The sequence below is a fragment of the Pituophis catenifer genome, unplaced genomic scaffold, assembly GCF_029215685.1.
Source record: "Pituophis catenifer annectens isolate HBS135680 unplaced genomic scaffold, rPitCat1.0.hap2 SCAF_1, whole genome shotgun sequence".
Lineage (NCBI taxonomy): Eukaryota > Metazoa > Chordata > Lepidosauria > Squamata > Colubridae > Pituophis > Pituophis catenifer.
Genome location: NW_027256881.1, coordinates 280,080,634 through 280,098,225, shown reverse-complemented (window position 1 = coordinate 280,098,225; position 17,592 = coordinate 280,080,634). Strand labels below are relative to the sequence as shown.

Genomic DNA, 17,592 nt, shown 5'->3' with positions numbered 1-17,592 from the left:
CTTCTCTTCTCTCCTCTCCTCTCCTCTCCTCTCCTCTCCTCTCCTCTCCTCTCCTCTCCTCTCCTCTCCTCTCCTCTCCTCTCCTCCCTTCCCTTCCCTTCCCTTCCCTTTTTCTAACAGCCTGTCATAATAGCACAGCTAAAATCCATCTGAAGATAGCACTGGCTAACTCAATATAAAATATGTGCTTGAGGGTGTATTATGATAACAGGTGACATGAGCATGTCTTTCTATTCTAGTTATTGTTTGAACAAGTGATCTTTCTGATTATGTAGCTGAAATAATACATTGGGGCAGACTTAAATATTTTATGGAGCCCACCTTGGCTACACCAAAATGAATAAAATGTAAGAAATAGATAAATTAGTTTTAAAAAATAAATTGCACTATAGGCCACTCTCAGAATTGCAAACTGAAAGGAGAGAGAGAACACATTTTCTACAACTGTATTCAAACATATGTGTATGACGAAAGCACTCCCATGTACTTTCTTTGTGCTGATCATTACTTTGCATTCAATCTCAAATACTTCACTATTGATCCTATGTCTTACTAGTCTGTTTCCCTATACTTCTAGAACTTCTTATCATTTTAAAAGCATTACAGCAGGCATTCAGAATTTGTTCAATCTATTCAGTATTTTTCTGAGAGCCCAATCTCTTAATATATGCTACAGTTAACTTCTGGCAGTTGAATTTCTCTTCAACTTACTAGCATTCCAGCATGCAAAAAACAAAATCTTGGATAATGAGTTTTGTAAATATAATCAGTCTTGAGACATTGAATTTTAATGAGGCTTCTGCAATCTGGAGCTATTTATTTTGTGATTGCTATTGGTCTAAACCAAGAGGGGTTATGGGAACATTCTTACCTATGAAAATAAATAAACCTGAACTTCCTTTGAAATTTATTTCAGCTTTCCATTTTATGAATAGAAATTAATGTGAAAGATTATTAATAAAATGCTTATAATGATATAGATTACCTTTCTTCCTCTTACTTGAAATAATTAAGGTTTTCATGCTAAGCATAAATTATTGGACAAACCTACTATGATAGAGCCTATTGGAATTATGATTAGCTGAGAATGAACTGTGTAAGAATTCCTTTTCCTTTTCTCTATACAGGGAATTGCCTGTATTTGAAGGTGCAGGGAAATTACAATCCTTCATAGGTTAAGTTTTCTTTCTAATTAGAAGTATTTAATTGCTATATTTTATTAATCAGATGGATCCAGAATTGGAAAAAAAGCTCAAAAAGAGTAAGGTGACACTGGAAGAAGAATATGAGGTATGATATTGGTATATTTGCTTTGTTATATGGCTGTTTGGTTATAATATGTATTCTAGCCATGTCTAAAATTAAATGAACTTTAACTTTGATTCATAGAGACCCAGCAAAAACAAATTGCTTTGAAAAGTCAAAGCTTTGTAGGATTCAACCCCCATTTTTCATGTTCACACAGTGCTGCAAATGCAGTTTTACTGTTAAGAAAAACTGCAGATCCAATTAGAATGTATATGTAGTGTTGTGTTGCACTTGCCAGCTTTAAGATAGAATCCATGTGGCTAATTGCAAATATGTATTATTCTTTAGTGATACAGACTGTTAATCCACCAGCTTCTTGGACTCGCTGTACAATTCTAGCCTCATTAGGTTCTCAGCATTAAAATGAATACCAGATTTTGGAACCCCAAATCAAATGGATCCACATATTATTTAAATAGACATTAATGCTATTCCAAATTAAATTTTATATATAGACGTAATCCAACCACTAGAAACAGCAAAATGTTCCAGTAAAGAGCTGTGGTGGTGCAGTGGTTAGAATGCAGCATTGCAGGCTAATTCTGCTGACTGCCAGCAGTTAAATTCTCACCTGCTCAAGGTTGACTTAGCTTTCCATCTTTTCAAGGTCAAGGACCCAGATTATTGGGAGCAATATGCTGACTCTGTAAACCGCTTAGAGAAGGCTGTAAAATGGTATATAAATCTAAGTGCTATTGCCATTGCTAATTATAGAAGTAAAACATACAAAAGTATGAAGGCTATTGCTTAACGCATTGTAAGCCGCCCTGAGTCTCCGGAGAAGGGCGGCATATAAATCAAATTAAAAAAAACTCAAAAATAGTATTTTTTTTTACATTCTTCAGATGAATTAATTCAATTCTTGGTAGTACAGTAGAGCCTTGGTAGTACAGTGGTCTAAGGCACCCTGTTATTAAGCTGGTTATTAAGACCAGCTGCCTGCAATTACTGCAGGTTCGAATCTCGCCAAGGCTAAAGGTTGACTCAGCCTTCCATCCTTTCTAAGGTAGGTAAATTGAGGACCCAGCTGTGGGGGCAATAAGCTGACTTTGTATAAATATACAAAAGGATGAAGGCTATTGCTGAGCACATTGTAAGCCGCCCTGAGTCTCCGGAGAAGGGCAGCATATAAATCAAATTTAAAAAAAATAAATTCTACTGATTACACAATCAGCAAAAGAATCCTGCTCCTTAATTCATTTTTAATAAAAATAATATAAAACAAATATCCCCACTGATAAAATGGGAAGCAAGGAAAACAATAGTAAAACAGAATTACAATGGATTAAATGATATATGCACTTTCATTTGCACTAACGAAGTATAGCTTTTAGACAGAAGGTGATGGTGATAGACAAAGATGGAATATTCCCTATCGTAAATTTTTAAGCTGATCCTCTATAGAAGCTAAAAGAAAATCTCAGGCACCTCTTTCTACCCAATAAAATTTCATAGCTTTTCAGTATGAAAAGCTGATTCTAACTGATACACTTATTTCATTGTCTAGGCTGCTGGGTGGAGGAGGGGAAATGGGAATTCAGGGTCACTTCCCTTAAAGATCATGGATTAGAATGGACAGAAACAAGCAATGGCGTTACATAAATGTAACTGTTTTACAGTACTTATCAGTCCAACTTCAAATGTTGTACTGGACAGAGTATCACATCACTTCAGTAGAAAGCCTATCAGTAGAAAACCTATCAGTGTCTAAACCCAAAAATAATCATAATATCAAAAATAAACCCAAGATAGTCAGTCAAATGACCAAAGAGGAAAGAATAGAGTGAGAATCTGATCCCATCTAAACTCTCCTAATTTTAGATGTGCTAATGATTCTCTACTTTAGACCTCAGACAATGTTGATTGGACCTGTTGTTGGTGAAGTGTTATGGAAATGAATTTTATTGACATACTTTATTTTAATGCTGTAATCCATTTTGTATCTTTGAAAAACATAATAAAATTGTTATTTTTTATCTATCTAACACTATGTGGAAAACTCATATAAATGAAACATTTGCTTTCTCTCTCTCCCCCCCCCCCTCTCTCTGTATATGTATACATAAATACACACACACACACACACACACACACACACACAATTCTCCATTTTTTCCTATAGTTATGGAGGTAGGAAAGCAGTATGGAAGTAATATTTGTATTGAAACACGCAGGCCTAGCAAGGTGCCCTGTCTAAATCAGATTGCACTTCAGATATTTGAAGGATAATAATGATGCAACAATAACATAATGTTCTAATTTGGGACATAATGATATCTGAAAGCTGGGAGTGTTGTGTCTAAACTGTTAATTTTCAGTATCCAGACACAAGTGAATTTCTAGCTGATAATATACAATCAAACATTCCCATTTCACTTTCCCTGAGTTTTTAAAATATGTTTTATTGCCTATTTCAAAGCTTCACAGACTGTTTCAACCTTCTTTCATAATCCTGAATGAATCAATTACATCATTTTTGTTAACTAAAGATATACATGCTGCCCACCCCTGATTCTAATAAAATGAGATGCTACTCTGAGTTGAGCTGCAATATATTGTATTGTCATTTGTATTTTAGAAAATCTTGCACTTTTCAGTGGATAATTTGGATAATAAATCACTCAGCCATCTCTTATTTTCCATTTATTAGAGATTACCTAGTATTACCTAGATTTGAGTTGGGAATTTCATTTTGTTGATCTGAGAGCTGAAGAAATAATTTGTTTTAGGCTGGTGGATCATGTTCACAAGAGAATGTTTTCACACATTCTCTTCCCTTCCTTTTCCACCCCACAAAACACACTATTTTAGATAAAAGGTCTTTAGAACTACTTTAGAACAAGGGGAGGGATATTGCTTTTTGCTTTCTATGTAGTTTCCACCTTCCCTAGAAATTGTAATAAGGTAATAACAGTTTCTGAGCATAGCAAAGAGGGCTGAAAAGAGCCAGATGGAAATTAATGATTCCTACCATATCCATCTAACCCAAAGGTCCCAATTTTTTACTTTAGCTACTTTGAAGAAAAAGGTGATTATGCCGAAGTATGGTTTTATTTGAATTAATTTTTAGAATACTGCCTTACTATTTATCTCTACAAATTTTTATAGTCATAGCTGAGTTTGCATACTGCAATACTCACCCATCCCCATAAACTAGCTGATCGTTACTTTAGATCAGTGGTGGGATTCAAATTTTTTTACTACCAGTTCTGTGGGCATGGCATGGCTTGGTGGGCACGGCTTGGTGGGAGTGGCAGGGGAAGGATACTGTAAAATCTCCATTGTCACCCCACTCCAGGGGAAAGTTACTGCAAAATTCCCATTTCCTCCCAATCAGCTGGGACTCGGGAGGCAGAGAATAGATGGGGGCGAGGCTAGTCAGAAGTGGCATTTGCCGGTTGTCCGAACTACTCAAAATTTCCGCTACCAATTCTCTAGAACTGGTCAGAACCTGCTGAAACCCACCTCTGCTTTAGATTATAGTTGGTTTCATAGTCAGCCAGATGTTTAGATTGGATTTGGCATTGTTGTCCACCTATCAAATCCTTCCCAAGGACCTGAGATAGGGAGATGTTGCTGTTTGATAATATTAAAAGAATTGTCACACTAATGTCAGCCTCATGATGCTTGCTTGCTTTCGGCTGCCATTGTAACAGGAGCAGGGAGGTATTGTAGGTACTTGGGAGCTGGTGGAGATGACTCGGAAAAGGGAGGAAAATTCTCACCGTCTTCTTAGCAGCTCCAGAGAGAGCTGATAACTGTCAAGGTTAACCGGGCATCCCAGAAGGATAGGGCCGCCTGAAGAAGTATCCCACATGACACCTTGGGGAGATGTGGATTGGACATTCAACCTGGGTCCTTGGGAGAAGGGATTTGGGGATGCTTTCAATATGTAATTTTTGTGCCTATTGCCTCAGAGACTTTGCTTTTCTTTCGCTGCATTCAGTTCATATTCAGTAAAAATACTTTCCCCAGTTCCATGGAGTTGGGGTTTTCCTTTCTTGAGTTTTGAACTGAGTCAGGCACGCCTGACACTGATGTAAGCTGTTTCAAGTAAAGCTGCTTTTTGCTAATGATTGATGGCGAATTTATCAATGCTGACGGGGTTCAAGTGGTGCTCCAGATGTTTTGGAATTGCATCCAAAACACCTATTATTATTGTTACTATCTTTGCTTTGTTTTTGCCACAGTCATTCTTCCCTTATTTGCAAGTATTATTATTATATACACATCAGCTGCCAGATCTTTGCATGACTTTGGCCTTCATTTTCATCAAGTTCTTCCTAAGAACCTAAGATGTCATAATGTATTGGCATAGCATAGGTGCAGATCAGGGGTGAAATGTAAAATTCGTTGCTACCGGTTCTGTGGGCGTGGCTTGGTGGGAGTGGGGGTAATGTGACTGGGTGGGCATGGCCAACTTTTTTTTTTTAACTTTTCAAAGCATTTTTTCTAATGCTTTGAAAAGCCTCTGCCGATCAGGCAACTCAGCTGGGATCGTCAGAGATTTTTCAAAGCATTTTTTTTCTGCAACCCCTTGGCTGAACAGGTGGTAAAAAAAAATGCTTTGAAAAATCTCTGACGATCCCAGTTGAGTGTATATAATAATGCTATTAAACATGCTATTATTCAACTTATTATTTAACAAAATAATTATTATGTTACGGTTTGTCTCACAGTCAGCCAGATATTTAGACTGGATTTGGCATTTTCATCCATCTATCGAATCCTTCCCAAAGACCTGTGATATTATTATATGTTGTATGAGCCCTTGTGGTTCATTGTTCAGTATGTTGTGTGAAGCCAGAAAATGGGGTTAAGTCAGGGGTGAAATTCAGCCGGTTCTATCCAGCTCGAGCGAACCAAGGAGGTTCGCCCACCCATGCAGGAGGCTCCGCCCACCCATGCGGACGTCATGATGTCGCTTTTCTGTGACGATTTTAAGGCTTTGTGCATGCGCAGACGACGGTGCACGCACATTTGCGAACCGGTTGGGAAGGTAAGTGAATTTCATCCCTGGGTTAAGTCAATTAATTAATGATGCTTTTAGTATGTTATGTGAACGCTTTCCATTTAATAGCAAACATATTGCAGAAATAGACAAATAACGTTTCTACGTTATGATTTCCCTTCTTCCTTTCTTTTTCCATAGAAAATAAAAAATACCTCATTTGATGACTGGAAGAACGTCAGAGGGCCCCGTCCATGGGAAGAGACTGGGTCTGATCAAGAGAAGCAGCAGTAGCAGTAAAGTTTGCCTAAAAGTCAACAACCTTACTAACCTTTCGCCTTTGAACTGTTTTCTTCCTCCTGTAAGATGCATAACATGGGTGAATTAATAGAATCAACTATTAAGAATATGGCTGTGTTTGGCATAGCTAAGCAGAAGCCGTATAAATAAATATTTTGAACTTTGCCACAGCAATTGATAATGCTACACCTGGCATTAGTCAAATAAATTTAGCTAAGAACATGAGTTTTTATGTCCTTAATGATTTGAAAGGCAAAATACTCTCATAAAGGTAGGTTGTGTCCCAGTAATTTAGTTTCAGACACTTACCTTTTTATTAGATTTGTGTTATTGGGACAAAAATCTGTTCCATCCATATCCATTTATATTTGCAATTCATCCCAAATTTTGTATGCAACTTTACTTAATATATGTAATCAAAATATGGTTTCTTGGGGAACTCACATTAACATAACTATTCCTAACATACTTTGTTAAGTATGTTAACTATGTAAGCCTGGCTAGGTGGCTCAGTGGCCAAGACACTGAGCTTGTCGATCAGAAAGGTCAGTGGTTCGAATCCCTAGTATAGGTCTCCTGTGTGAGCAGAGGGTTGGACTAGATGACCTCAAAGATCCCTTCCAACTCTGTTACTGTTACTGTCACTGTTCATGAGAGTCTCTAAAGATAAATTAAGTGATGCTCAATTCTTCTCATTCTGCTGTTCAATCTATCCTATAGATAAGAAGCATTTCACAGGCAAATCCAATTCTAACAGCTGTCCAAGGCATGTCCTAAGAATTCACCCCAACTTGAGGTACATCATCAAAATCATTGCTAACCATAATGACATCTAGTTTTGAGACCCAGTTTTGTGTAACGGTTGAAGCATCAGTCTAGAAACCAGGAGACCATGAGTTTCAGTCCCAGTTTAGGAATACAGCGAGCTGGGTGACTTTGGACCAGTCGCTTTGTGTTAGCCTTAGAAAGGAGGCAATTGCACACCATTTCTGAAAAACCTTGCCACATACACTTCAGGGATTTGTCCAGGCAATCTCCGAGAATCGGACATGATTGAACAAAAGAAAAAAGTTTTACATGTTCTCACCAGGGTCATTTTAAGGGCTGATACTGTATGAAGCTGCATTGGATTCCCGCCCCCACCGGCAGAGCATTACTGTATGTTGAAGTAAGCAAAGTATGAGAAAGGCTCAAAGATGATGAAACTGTAGCTACCTGCCTTCATCACCTGTCCTGAATGTCTTCTGTTGATTTCATGTGTCTCTTATAGGCAAATTAGATCTTGTTTTAATTTTTTTCAAAGAATTATTTCCCCCCCCCTCTTTTGAGGAGTATTTGCTCCATTTATACACCATGTTAAGATTTGTAACTTATAATCAAGCCAAAAATTTAGAAAAACTGATACTTGTAGAACCTAATTCAGTATCATCCCTTTCAGTTTCCTGTTTACCTGTTGGAGTTTTTGTGTAGACAGACAGATAGACAGACTGACAGACTGACTGCCTACCATCAATATATTAATGACACCAAATCCCAAACTGTCATATGATTTTCTCCAGTGGCGTCACATTCACATAGGAGCCTTAAACGGTGCCTCCGACACGAACAGGAGGGGACATAGATGTTAAATAAGAGAGAGGAGAGAAGATCAAACCCTGATTTTCCAGAGACCTTTGCTGTTGATAGCCCATCTCTTTCTCATGTTGTGTGAACCTGGCCAGTATTGTTTTGCTTAGCCATGATATATTCAACAAACAAAAACTGAGTCCTGTACTGTTATAGGCCATTGACTCAGGATTGCGGCCCATATTTTCTGTTCTGAATAGAAATTACTCTGAGTTGAGAATTTTGTACTCATAATATTGAGATCTATCCCTGTTTTCTTACCCAAAATCCTTTTAAGTGCAAGTGCTAGGCATGGACTCTATTACCGTACTTTTCGGAGTATAAGATGCACTTCCCCCCCCCCAAAGAGGGTGGAAATGTTGGTGCATCTTATACAACGAATACAGCCATTTTTGGCCTCCCGAAACCCCACCCCATGTGTCCCATTTTTGCCAAAAACGGGAAGCGCAGAGGGTTTGGGAGGCCTGCAGAGTGCTCCTGGGGCTGGGGACGGCAAAAATGCGACACATGGGGGGTTTGGGAGGCCAAAATTAGGGCCGTTTTTCATGAAAACAGGATGCGCAGAGGGTTTGGGAGGCCTGCAGAGTGCTCCTGGGGGCCAGGGAAGGCAAAAACATGACTCGTGGAGGCCAAAAACTATTTTTTTTTCTTGTTTTCCTCTTCAAAATCTTGGTGCGTCTTATACTCCGGTGCGCCTTATAGTCCGAAAAACATGGTATATTGGACAACTGAGTTCTGTATGGGGGAAAGCCAACAGTTATTTTCCTTGGTTACTTTCCTTGAGAGCATTTCAACCAATCAGTGATCATTTACCAGGCAGAATTCTGCTTGTTTACATGAGAATATACTAATTTTTTGTTCTATACAGCAGTGGCATTTGACTAAATATAAGTTCATAAAGCCACAGGAGTTACTGTGGCCCATAATTTGCTCGGTCTGCCTGCCAAACATTTCATTCTTCACTGTCCTCATTCTCTGCAATTTGCTAGTGGCAGCTTTTTCCTATGAAATCAGTGAGAGTGTTGACATGCAACAAGTCATCCAATAAAGCTATGGAAATTTTTTAACACAGCAGTTTTAGGTACAAGCATCTTCCAGCAATATTTTCTCATGCTCTGTATGTATTTAAATTCCAAGAGGCTGTGAATAATTCATTTGAGGCCTTCTGTTCATTTGTGCCATTTTATATGTGTCTTTCTTTAAAATATATTTATTTCAGAGATATTTGTATCTCATCTTTCATTAATATTAGTTCAATGGCAAGCAAAATAAATGGAACTGTAAAACCTGTTGCTCTAAGACTATTCCAGTTCATTGAAAAAAACTAAAGTTACTTAGATTTAGGCATTGAGCTGTGGTATAATAATCCTTGTTCATACTTATTGAGATTTAACTCTATTGAATGCAGATCAGCTTGGATAATCATATCATGGATTGGACTGTATGTGGAGTATTTACCAAGATAATATAAGAGCAGAACAAAACACCATGAATAAGAACTATCATAAATTTTATTTTGTTCGCTGTTTATCCCTTCCGGTACATTAGTGATGTTTTCCATTGTTTTATTTGAAATCCATATGAATCATTGGTTGCAAGCTTATACATGCGATTCTAAGTAAATCTGAGAAATTTAACTAATGCATAGAGTAAATGTAACCTGGGCATGGACTTGACTAGAGCAATGCTTTCTTTACAAATGCATCCTGAGATTCAAAACTTCGGACTATCTTGTTGCTGTATTTTGAGCATTTTGGAGCCCGAATTGAGCATATTATAACACATAATTACAACGTGCCTAAAGCAGTGATGACAGATGTGTGACGTGCATCACAGATGATGTGCCATGTCATTTTTGGTGCCACACCAGGCCTCTGGACCTTCTGGAAGTCATCTGAGACGGCCCTGCTCTCATGCCCTCTTTAGACCCTCGAAAAAGTGCCCAAGAATGAGGTGTGTTTTCCTGCTGTTTTCAGAGGCTGCAAGCCCACATAAGAGCGTTTTCTGACGTTTCCAAGCTTTGTACAAGTCAGAGCTATCTGGAAGAGTCTTTTGTTTTTCCTGAGGTACAAAGACAAAAAAAATAAATTTTCATTTATATAAGTGTTCGTTTATTCTCTCTCTCTCTCTCTCTCTCTCCCTCCATCTCTCTCTCTGGTGTAACATGTCAGCAGAATCAAATTAGACATTTTCTGAATTTTTGACATGCTGAGCCCAGAAGATTCACCGTCACTGGCTACAGAATACAAACTTGCCTTATTTGTTTAAATTTAGATTGAGTTCTTTATACACAATCCCTGTCAATGATTTTGGGTGGCTTACAGCTTTAAAGAAAAATAAAATCCTGAAAAACTTAATAGGAACAGTGCCATCCTCACTTCCACAAAAACTGACTGCCTGTGCAGTTCTCAAGTATTAAGAAAGTTCTTTCTACTTAAGTCTCTAGAGATTTCTTTTTATTATATAGAAAATCCCCCAGGACATTTTGATAATGTTAAGGCTTGCATTGCAAAGTCTCTTGTTTTCTTGGGCCATTCTTTGGCATCTAAGCCACAGAACATCATCTAAAGTAGAGATGTACTACCTGTGGCCTGTAAAAGCCCTGGGTGTAGGCCTCAAAGACTTTTCCTAAAAGCTGCTTTCATATAATGATATTTTTAAAAATGATGAAACATATGGGACATAGTCGTACATGTTGCATAAATACAATTTATTTATGTAAATTAAACTACAGTCTAAATTTTGCCCTGCCTCCATCTGTTTTTTAAAATAGGACTCTTGGCATAGTATATAACAATTTAGTGTGGCTGGACTACAAAATTTGTCTTAACTTTATGTAGCTGTATCAAGTAGGGAAACTACTTTACTAATATAATTTGATACAATATTGCTACATCAATGTTTTTATTAATAGGACCAGGACTTCATTGAAACAGAGTTAGAATCTTCCACTTCCTACAAAGGTGGCCAAGAGCCAAGGTGGTGCAGTGGTTAGAGTGCTGTACTGCAGCTACTTTAGCTGACTGCTAGTTCAGCGGATCAAATCTCACCTGCTCAAGGTTGACTCAGTCTTCCATCCTTCTGAGGTGGGTAAAATGAGGACCCAGATTGTTGGGGGCAATATGCTATTTAGTATACTGTCGATTGTTGTAAGCTGCCCAGAGTCCTCGGAGAGTGGGTGGCATAGAAATATGATTAATAAAAAATAATAATGTGATTTCCCTGCAGATCTTTAGGGAGAACAGGGAAAAGTGAGTTCTCTGAGATGTTTAGTTTGTCTCTAACTTCATTCCACTCACAAATTAACTTCATGGAATGTTTCCTGAAAATGAATGAATGAATGAATAAATAATAAATGTTTGCTTTGGGTTGTGCTTGGTTGCTGGTGACTTGAGACACATCCTTACAGCTTTATTTGGCAACAATATGGAATCGCCATTGCAGCTTTTCTGGTGCTTTCTCAATTTTCAGGATATTTTACTTTATTTCAAAGATTTATGAAAGATTTATGATCACGTATCTTAAGCCTGGGTGCTGTTAACATAAATCAAACTCGTATAACGTATTTAAAAATTACAAATACTCCGTCCTCTCCAAATTAAAGACTACCACATTCTAATCAGGTACCATAACAACTTCATACCAACTGTACATGTCCTTGGTTCAACTCACTTCCTGGCCCAGAACCTGAGAGAAACAGCCAAGACTTCACAACCTTCTGGGGGGGCCAAGAAGATGGAATATTGTTTGATAGAGGAGAACCAGAATGTGGTGTGATGGAATGTGCACCTGCAGCATCAGAGGGGGAGGATTTTGTCAACTCAGAGCCTTCACAGAAAGAGATTTTGATTAAGAGACTGCACTGTCCGAAGCTAGAAGGGGGAGGAAAGGTTCAGGCCGCCACAACTCTAGAACAGTGATGGCGAACCTTTTAGAGACCAAGTGTCCAAAGTGCAACCCAAAACCCACTTACTTATCGCAAAGTGCCAACACAGCAATTTAACCTGAATAATGAGGTTTTAGTTTAGAAAAAACAACTCATACGTGATTAACGTCTTTTCTCTGGAAAAAAAAACCCACAATAACAGCACTTTCAATGATACAATCTTTTTTTGAAAGGTAAAAGTTTGCATTTGGCATGCTTTTGATTAATGTGACTTTTGCTGTGGTATGCACACTGATAATTTTTCTAATCTTGGCTCATATTTTGTAAGTTTGAGAGCAACACATACAGCACTCAAGTCATCTGTTAGTCTGTTTCCAGTGTCAGATTTGATATAATTCAAAGCTGAAAACAGCTGCTCACAAGCATAAGATGATCCAAATAAAGTAAGGAAAGCAATCCCAAGTGCTTTCATTGACTTAAAATTATTTGGCAGAGAATTCCACACTTTAAGGATTTCATTTTCAGAAGTACAGGTAACTGTGTCAGAACTAGCTGTGCTGCCCTTTGTCAGCCTTTCTATCTTCTCAAGTGTGTCACGCAGGTCATAGTATTTATTTTTCCATATAGAGCTTCCTTGAAATTCCAATAGCTCCATTTCCAGATTTCCTAAATCTAACCAGTCTAAGCAGGAAATATCAAGTTCTTCAAATTTGGCTTTATCTGGAGAAGTAAGAAAACACAGGGTTGTCTCCATCTTACGGAACTGTAAAAACCTGTTACTAAAATTCACCTTTGCAGCTGCTACAATCCTAGAAAATTCCTTGTAGATTTCCTGATGGCTTGTAGGATTGTAAGCAAATGTAGAATTTTCTAAATGCATTTCTAGATTTGGAAAATATTTCAGCTGCCCACTTTCAAGGTCTCTTTCAAAAACCTGCAGTTTTCTCTCAAATGTTTTGATATCACAAAACATCCTTTCTGCTGTTTTCCCTACACCTTGTAGTTGTTTGTTCAGCACATTGACGTGTACTGTAAAATCTGTAAAAAACATGAGGTTGGTAAGCCAGGCAATATCAATGAGCTGTTGATATTCCTGCCCTTTTTCATTCATAAACAGCCTAATTTCATCCAAACAGGCTACAAATCTCTCCAGGACTTGTATTCACCATCACTGCTCTAGAATCTCTCAGGATATATCTAGCAGATTAAAAGGCTTTATTTTGACAAAATTCTGTCTATTACATATCAGCAAATAAAGGATTGAACTTCATTGGATCTCACTGTCATGCCTCTCGACATGTCACATGTCGAGTCCACATGCTTGGATTTGACATGTGGTCACTCTATAGATCTGGTGGGATGGGCAGATACCCTCTGGAATAAGAACTACTACATGGAATAAGAATATCTTCAGTATCCTGTGTTGGTCACCGGGACCAGAGCTTTATACCACATACAGAACAGCAACCTCTCTGAGAGAAGTTCCCTGAAGATAGGTTCCAGCATGAGTCCAAAAGCTCAGAAGACAAAACCTCTGGTCCCAGTAACTGACCCAGATTGGAACCTGTAACATTATCCTGGGACACATATATTTGCCTTCATTCATGAGAAGTACTGCTTATAGCCCTAGAGATTCCCTGGAAGTCTTTCATGTTGGCACTAAGCATGGCTGACCCTGCTTAAGTTTTCAGCCCAGGCAAAAATAGTTAAGGCCTTTCCATTAAGGCCACCTTAATGGAAAGGGGGAATTTCTTTAACTATCAGATTTGGCTGGGCTTGTGGCAGGCTGGCCTTGTACATTTTCAGCCAGGTCCCAATTGTTGCTGTCCTAAATTGTTGCAGGAATTTTCATATCCCACAGTCTGGAGGTCTTTTGCTGGGAGGAGAGAAGCTCATTACCAGCTCCCAGGTGGCTGTTGAGTGCCAGCACTTCTGGAAAAATTGGCATAGCTGCCAGGCTTCTGCCCCATTCAGTTTTTAGCTAAATGTGCATCTGAATTCCATTGCTCATTTTTTTTTATGCTGCCATTCACTCATTACACTTTGCACTTCAACATGTTCATACAGAAGCAATATGCAAGAAATTAACAAAGCTGAATCAGGATATTGAAGAAAACAAGCACGGTCGAAATCTTACTGCTTGCAAATTGTTTCCACATCTTACTGTTTAAGTCAGCTATTCCCAACCTGGTTCTCTTTAGATGTACTGGGACCAGAGGTGGTATTCAGCAGGTTCTGACCAGTTCTGGAGAACCGGTAGCGGAAATTTTGAATAGTTGAGAGAACCAGTAAATACCACCTCTGACTGGCCACACCCCTATCTATTCTCTGCCTCCTGAGTCCCAGTTGATCGGGAGGAAATGGGGATTTTGCAGTAACCTTCCCCTGGAGTGGGGAGGGAATGGAGATTTTACAGTAACCTTCCCCTGCCATGCCCACCAAGCCATGCCCACTAAGCCATGCCACGCCCAGGGAACCGGTAGTAAAAAAATTTGAATCCCACCACTGACTGGGACCATAACTTTTAAAATCTCTAGCCAGCTATTCTGGAAATGACTGACCCAAAACATTTGAAGGTTACCATTTTGAGGAAGATTAAAGAAGAGTCTCTATCCATTTCAGCATATTCTTCTGTCTTTAAGAATGGAAGGACACCAAAAAGTATTAGCAATTCAACCCTGTTTATGTTTTAGCTAACTCAAACTAATCAATTGTGTGACCAGGGAGTTAAATAATCTTTTTTGCCAACTAGGGATATCCTTACGAGAACCCATAAAACAGTTCCTATTTAGACACTTCTTCTATGTGGCAAGTTTAGTTTTTACATATCTCTTGTGGCCACATGGGTAAAAAGAATGAAGAAATAAGTAGGTGACATTTGTCTGTTTGTATCCTGCCTTTATTGTTTTTACAAATTACTCAAGGGTGCGAACATATTCAACACACCTTTCTCCTTCTATTTTACCTTACAACAACAACTCTGCAAGGTGAGTTGGAGTGAGAGTGACTGTCCAAGGTCACCCCAATAGCTCTCATGGCTAAGGTGGAACTTGAATTCACAGTGTCCCACTTTCTAGCCTGGTGCCTTAACTACTAGACCAGCGATGGCTAACCTTTTCTGGACCGAGTGCCCAAAGCACGCGCATGTGTGCATGAATGCACGCGTGCATGTCCAATCCCCCAAAATGCAATGCGAGTGCAGCCCCTGTGCATGTGCCCTGCCACCGTGCATGCACACATGGCTCCCTGCATGCACCCTGCCCCCCACGCATGCAGAGATCCAAAGATCAGCTGGCTGGTGGGAGGCAGGCATGCATGCACAGCAGAGCTAAACTGGGGTGACGGTTCACGTGCCATCAGAGCGGATGCTACGTGCCACTTCTCGCATGCGTGCCATAGGTTCACCATCATGGTACTAGACCAAACTGGCTCTGGTTATGTTCCCTGTATTACTTTTCTCAGGTATATACTCAGTTCACAGTTGTGCCACCACATTTTATTTTTTCACTCCAACAAACAGAAATGTAAAATTTCCTGAAAATGGGGAAAGGGAGTACCATGTTTCCCCGAAAATAAGACCACGTCTTATATTTTTTGACCCCCGAAATAAGCGCTTGGCCTTATTTTTGGGGAGGTCTTATTATTTTGGGGTACATGGAGCAAAATGGGGCTCCTCTTGCCATCTTACCTGATTTCCAGCTCTGCGTTTAAATATTTTCAGGGAGGGCTTATTTTCAGGGGGAGGCTTATTTTAGCACATGCACTCACAAGCTCGATTGGGCTTATTATCAGGGGATGTCTTATTTTCGGGGAAACAGGGTATCAATCCCTAAACTTCTTTGTAACAGCTGGAGAACAGCAAAATTGGTTGCCAGTCGACTGATTGGAATATTCCCAACTGTGCCCTGCTAGTAGAAGGAAGTGTGATAAATAGAAGAGGTAGTATCTTAGTCATCCCTGTTGAGCAAACATGACCAAACTGTTCATGAATCACATTAATAAGCAGTTATGATTTAATCAATCATAATAAAACTATCTTTCGTCAGAGTAATGCATTATTTTTATAATGAGCTTTGTAAATCTTAGTCTATTTGCTGAATATATTTTGCTGTTTTGAATGATATACTGTAAGTTCAATCTTTTTTTCCTCTTACATTTATTAAACCTCACCAAGCAAAATAACTAACAGTTATGAAAGATTCTAAATTTCATTTAAAATTAAAGGACCTTTTTCACTACTATGTAAAAATCTTAAATACCGTATGTATAGCGTAGTGGGAAGAACAGCCCACATATGAAGTGGAAATAGGGTGATGCCATCAGTGAAGGGCCCATAAGGCCCATACCAATAGCCCAAAATTGACTGATGCTAGAAAGCTGAAGCTCGGAATTATCTTGGATTTAGGAAAAATGCTAAGAACTTATTTAGATATGTTGAAAATGAAAGGAAAGATACACCAGCCTCTCAGTGAAGATGAAACATACTAACAGGTAATAAGGAAAATGCAAAGTTAGTCTATTACTCCTTTTTAGTTCAGTCTTTTTCAACAAGAAAATATATGTTTCATTAGATAATGGTGATGAAGAGATACCAGAATGAAACTGGAGGGTGATGGAAACATGGACTGGGAATAAATCTTCAGGACTGGATGAAATAAATTATAGAGCACTAAAGAAACTCTATAGTTTGGCTAAACTACTATCTATTACATTTGAGAAATCCTGGAGAATTGGTTAAGTGCCAGATGACTGAGGAACAAATGGGGTGGGGGAATGTGGGAATGTGTAGACATAATATATTACAGCAAAATACTTGTCAAAGTACACAAAGACATTCTAATTAATAAATTAGTTAAATATAGGATGGATGGCAAGATAGTTAACTGAATATATAGCCAGCTTGAAAATCATATTCAGAGAGCGTTCATCAATATCAATTGAAGAGAAATCCCAAATGGGATGTCAGAAAACTTTTCGTCTTTAAAACGTTTACTAATGACTTGGACAAAGTTTGCAGATGAGATACCATTCAGCAGTATAACTAATGCCTGAAAAAAAGGAAAAAGAGAGAGAGAGAGAGAGGGAGGGAAGGAGGGAAGGAGGGAGGGAGGGAGGGAGGGAGAGAGGGAGAGAGAGAGAGAGAGAGAGAGAGAGAGAGAAATGAATGCGAAGTAATGCAAAGTATATTTACAATAATTCTAATAAGTTGTGTGTGCACATGTTTGTGTGCATGTGGGTGTGTACTGCATGTAATGTACTAGGTACACTAACAAAATCTACTAACAATTTAACAATTTGATAACTAAATAATAAAATATACTAAGAGAATTGTAACCAAGTGATTCAGACTTCTACCCCTTTACTTTGTAATAGAAAACACAACAGCTTCTAGTTTCTTTCCTCCTCCCACACATCATTATCTACAGGCTTAGCAATTTTAACAACTTTTTCTGACTACCAGACCCAAACTGTATCAAAGTTTGCTATTCTCTGTCCTGTTAACTCACTCTTGCTCACTCCA

General features: G+C 38.6%; 1 protein-coding gene across 1 annotated transcript in view; it reads left to right on the top strand.

Moving 5' to 3' along the window:
- Positions 1–6,794, top strand: part of COX16 (cytochrome c oxidase assembly factor COX16) — a 32,349-nt gene extending 25,555 nt beyond the window's left edge. The window contains exons 3-4 of the mRNA XM_070939354.1: positions 1,228–1,290; positions 6,461–6,794. Of these exons, the coding sequence (XP_070795455.1) occupies positions 1,228–1,290; positions 6,461–6,553 (156 nt within the window). The 3' untranslated portion in view covers positions 6,554–6,794. The remainder of the gene's footprint in view (positions 1–1,227; positions 1,291–6,460) is intronic.
- The last annotated feature ends 10,798 nt before the right edge of the window (positions 6,795–17,592 follow it).